The sequence below is a fragment of the Arachis ipaensis genome, chromosome B03 (genome assembly GCF_000816755.2).
Source record: "Arachis ipaensis cultivar K30076 chromosome B03, Araip1.1, whole genome shotgun sequence".
NCBI classification, from domain to species: Eukaryota; Viridiplantae; Streptophyta; class Magnoliopsida; order Fabales; family Fabaceae; genus Arachis; species Arachis ipaensis.
In genome coordinates, this window is record NC_029787.2 from 119,132,835 (window position 1) to 119,138,106 (window position 5,272).

The window sequence follows — 5,272 nt, forward strand, 5'->3', positions numbered from 1 at the left end:
TTACCAATAGAATTAAACAATACAGGTATACAAAATAACATTTTGTTTTTATATATACCAACATACCGACATATAAAAAAAACAATTGAATTGTGACATTATAAATTGTAGTGGCAGTGAAATTAATTTTTAAAACATGCATTAAAGTAATAAATATTGTAATAATTTAATTATGGGTTTAATTAATATATGTTTTAAGGATATATGATTAGTGAGTTATGCTACATATACACTAAAAGTAGTTATTAAAATCAGTCACTATTATAAAATATATGCTAAAATATAAATACACATTGAAAATAAATTAAATTACACATCTATTTATATACAAATACATTGGTAGCTAATTTTAGTGTACAAATAATATTTTTTATAATTAGGTAATTAGATGATACTATAAAATAATTTATACCATTAATGTATCAAACTCGATATTTGATATGATACTTACAAAGATTGTTTTAATTATTTTTAAGTAAATAGTTACCAAAATTTTAACTATTTTTCCAATAAAAATTCTTGTATTAATCATATTATACTCTTTCTTTTTTTTTAGAATAGACAGTAAAATTTGGACTGCTTATAGCCTTATACAAAAATTTTTATAAAATTCAGACCTCAATCTTGGAAGATACAATTTACTAACGACACAATTCCTAGTTAACTCCTACTGAGTCATAATTTACAATAACGAATGTGGCAATGTGCTACGACCCGTAAGAGACAGATCCCTGAAACTATGCTCCTCTTTTAACCAGATTAATTATTAATTATATCTTGACAGACTCAGAAAATCAACATGCTTTCAAAGATATGAAGTCTTTTTTTTTTATGGCATGAATAGTAATACACTGTCCTTATCTCTAAACCAAGCAAGTAATAAATAATATTATAGTATTATAATATAAAATGAGAATTCCATCATCTTTGACTTATATCGCCAAACGTATTGCCCAAGGAAGATCTTTACAGTCTACACCTCTTTCTTGTTGATGAAGTGTAAATCTCTTTTCTAATGATTAGAATATCTTAGTGTTCTTGGAGATCAAGTCTATGTGCTTGTTATTTAGGGACACAAACCTTATGTTCAATCTGAGTTCTCAAGTCATAACAATCATCCTATCATTATAATTCCAATGGCTCCTAAGGGGATGAATAAGAAGCAACAAAATTCAGGTGGCAAAGAATCCAACAATTCCACACCATGGCCAGATCTTCCAAAACATATTTTCAACATAGTAGAAGTAAAGTTCCCAAATCTAGAGAATAACATCCATTTTGGGGGTGTAACTAAGTCATGGAGAACAGCACCAAGAAACTGTAATCCAGAATCCACACTCCCCTGGCTCCACCTCTCTAATCACCACAGAGAAAACATTGAGAAGTACCGTCAGCATGTTGCTCGCCGCGACTGCATCAGTACTTCATATTCACATTTTGTCTGGGGGTGTTGGTGTAGGCTCTTCTTTAAACCCAAAAGGTATCCATGGAAAAATTATGTAGGGTGTTCCAATGGCATCTTGGTGGCTGAGTCAGAACCGCTTTTTATATACAATCTGTGGAATCCTATACATAGAGAGTGGTATCATCTACCATTCTGGGATGCTAGGGTACCAATAATACTTTCTGTGCTTTCTTCATCGCCAGAAGATCGAAAGTGTACGGTTATGGTGCTAACTGGAATCAGTCACCCAGCTTTTGCATTCTACAAATTAGACAGAGGATCTGGTGCTTGGAATACACAGGAGCCTCAATGGACTAAACAAGATTGCACCGTTACTGAGCCACATTCAAAAGGAAGGTCAGGGACTATTATGCAATTCACTAATGCCATTGGATTTAAAGGTAAGTTTTATGCTCTGAGTTTGCAGGGTACTCTTGCAATTTTAGAGGAGGTTGATTCTGTTTTTAAAATAACTAGTTTGAGTGCAACAAGGGCAATTCCTTCTGTTTCCTCAAACCATTTCAGAGAGTATCTACTTGAATCTGATGGAGACATCTTGCTTGTGTATCTTGTATCAAGAAAATCTTCAGTGCATACTGTGGATCATGTTGAGGTTTATAAACTCAGTTTGGCTAGACTCTATTGGTTGAAGTTGGAGAGCCTTGGGGAAAGAACACTGTTTGTAGGGAGTAATTGTAGCATGTCTGTGTTGGCAAGTGAAGTAGGATGCAGGAAGAACTGCATCTATTTTAGGGCCTTTAGAGCTGATGAATGGTGTGTATATGACATGGAATCAGAAACCATATCCCTTGGATATTCTAAACTTTGGATGGAACCAATAGGAGAAGAATGATGTGGTATTTGTGTAACTCTTGTTTATTGTACCATTTTATATTGAAAGCAATTTTATTTATTGAATAGATGTTCTTAAATGATTACGATTGCACATTCTCCTTCTTCAATATTGAATATTTGGGGTATGATGACCATCCAATTAAAATCTAGTAGTTTTAGCTTCTTGTTTAATTATGACTGCATGCTAACCCCTGAGTTTCCACCATAGAAGATTCAAGAATTGACGTTAAAGGTATGAACTCTCGATTGAAAAATCTTTAGTCGTCTGTCTTTGAATTCTCAATTTAATTTAGCTTTAGGACATGTCGGAAGATTGAAATTACCCACACATCACACACAATAATGCATATATCATTTGTGAAAAGTACAAGAAGGAGAGAAACACATTAGAATTTAGTTAGATTAGTACATGAATTTCAACATAATTAGCGTGTGTGCAATATCTTAGACGATGGAGAAATGAGTTGTGAAGTTGCACTGCCCGATTGTGAAGATCCAGCAGTGACAGAGCTACTTGAAGTAGAAGGCTGTGTTTGGTTATTCCCAGAAAAAGCAGGAATCCTTGAGAGCAACGTAGAGCCATCATGTTCTTGAGATGACAGAGTGGGCAATGCAGCTTCATGGTTAAGCACACGAGCAGCTTCACTAATCTTGGGCCTCATAACGTAATTAGAGTGAGTACACCAAAGGCCAACAATCATTAACCTCTCCATTTCTTCTTTATCAAACACACCATACAATCTTGGATCACCTGCTTCTAGAACAATACCTGTGCCATACAGTTCCCAAACCCAATCCACCAAGTATATCTGATTTTCAATTTTATTTTGTTCAATCACTTTTCTTCCGCATGCTATCTCCAAAATAACTACTCCAAAACTGAATACATCAGATTCTTTACTAGCCTTCCCTCTAGTTGCAGCTTCAGGAGCTAGATATCCCAATGTTCCTGCTAAATCCGTTGTTTTCGAACTTGTCCCGTGCTCCATTAGTCTTGCTAACCCGAAATCTCCGAGCTTCGCATTGAAATTAGAATCCAACATAACATTGCTGGGTTTGATGTCCCTATGAAGCACACAATGGTCCCACTCTTCATGTAAATATAACAATGCTGAAGCCAAGCCTCTAGCAATCTTATATCTTACTTCCCATGTTAATAGGCCTTTACCTTTGAACAGATAAGAATCTAAGCTCCCATTTTCGACATACTCATAAACCAGTAGCAGATCATTCTGCTCGTGACACCAACCAATGAGTTGAACCAAATTCTTATGCCTCAGTTGACTAATGATCTTGACTTCAGATGCATACTCCCTCACACCTTGTTGAGATCCCTGGGAAACCTTCTTGATGGCAACATGGATGTTCAAGTCTCTTAGGAATCCTCTGTAAACTCCACCAAAACCTCCCTCTCCAATTTTATGTCCGTTTGCAAAGTTGCTAGTTGCTCTAGAAAGTTCTTGATAGGAGAACCTCCTAGGACCAGTGCGTCGTTCAAAATCTCTGTCCATAGCAACCTCATCAGCATTCTCCAAGCCGCTATTCCCCCTCATCAGTTTCCAACTGAAAAGACAAGCTAGTAGCCCCAAAATACATGCACCGCCAATGGTCACTCCTATAATTAGACCTTTCTTGCTTCTACCCTTGTGATGTTGCGCCTCTAAGTCCGTAGAGTTGAAGGACCATGATTTAAGGGTATGATACTCGTATGAAAAATCCTTCCCTGGTGCATATCCTGTTGCTGAAGTGAAACCAAATTCAACCCATTCTGTTGTTAAGATTTCCCTCAGATTAACTTCATCGCAAGACAAGTGTTGTTCAATTTTTGTGATGTTATCTTTATACCCGGTGAAGGTGACACTCAAATTGTTTGTGCTAGACTTGTAAGTGACAACAACATCATATCCTCTTTCGTCCCAAACCTGGAACCATTGTCTAGAGCAAATACTGTGCAAAGAACCAACATCCACACCCACGTGGGCATACGGAGGATCCCAGTCATTGGAAAAGGTATCAAATTCCACGGCCACAAATGGATGTTGGTTTATGTAGGTTGAGTTACCCGCTTGGGCACGACTCATGAGGCCAATTCCACTGCCATCTCTAGGATCAGGAAGTGGGAAATCTGGCTTTGCAAGAAAGAAGGTGATCCCATCACCGTAAAAGGATCTATTTGGGGTGTTGGTGGAAAAGGAGAAAGTGGTAGTGAAGTCTGTGAGATGTAGTAGTTTGCTGTAGACGACTCTGCCGAGACTATCTTTGGTATGGAACTTGGTGAGTTGGAGGACTCCGTTGTCCTGATAGGCCTCTCCTGAAAGGGTCAAGGTGTATCCCGGGTTACTGAAATCCGGGTAGTTGAAGGATAAGGGTTCTGCCTCTACTTGTGCATGGTGATGATAATATATCACGAGTGTGAACAATGTTACGTGAAAAGAAAGATGCAAGTAACTTTTGTGATAACACTGATGACATGTTGTGGCCATGGGTAGTGGCTTCAGGCTTGAGAATGCTAGAAAGGTGAAGAGCAAAAGGTGAAGCGGGACATTAAATATACAATTCTGTTTATTGCGAGACGCGTAAGATCTCCACGGAGGAGGATTTCAGCTCTTCACGTTGCCAAAGCCAATTGGTTAACATATTCCTCCCTGAATTTGCAAATGAATCGTCTTCTTTCTATCACTAGTTTGACTTCATCCGTTAATTTCTTTGTCCTCATCCTATTGCTGCTGTTATTATCTAAGATAAGATGGTCCAAAGTAGTGTGTTTAGGTGGAGGATATATAGGACTTGTAGGGCACAGATTAACTGATTTTATAAAGGGAAAAGTTCATCATCCCCACATCCAAGAATTCTAAAGTCTTCTACTCCCACGGAACCTCCACAATCCATATCATCACCTCAAATGAATCAATTATATATACATATAAAATGTATCTTCTCATGAGAATGAAATTCTTATATTTTTTATAATTA

The 5,272-nt window shown here is 37.1% G+C and overlaps 2 protein-coding genes across 2 annotated transcripts; one reads left to right on the plus strand and one right to left on the minus strand.

The window, feature by feature from the left end:
- LOC107633642 lies at window positions 1,137-2,297 on the plus strand. The gene has a single exon (XM_016337250.1). It carries the CDS (start codon window positions 1,137-1,139, stop codon window positions 2,295-2,297), a length of 1,161 nt encoding a protein of 386 aa, XP_016192736.1.
- On the minus strand, window positions 2,556-5,201 carry LOC107631053 (L-type lectin-domain containing receptor kinase IX.1-like). Its single transcript, XM_016334371.2, has one exon. It carries the CDS (start codon window positions 4,780-4,782, stop codon window positions 2,725-2,727), a length of 2,058 nt encoding a protein of 685 aa, XP_016189857.1. The 5' UTR covers window positions 4,783-5,201; the 3' UTR covers window positions 2,556-2,724.

Coding starts and splice junctions, on each gene's coding strand:
- LOC107633642 (XM_016337250.1), top strand. CDS start 1,137: ATGGCTCCTAAGGGGATGAATAAGAAGCAACAAAATTCAGGTGGCAAA.
- LOC107631053 (XM_016334371.2), bottom strand. CDS start 4,782: ATGGCCACAACATGTCATCAGTGTTATCACAAAAGTTACTTGCATCTT.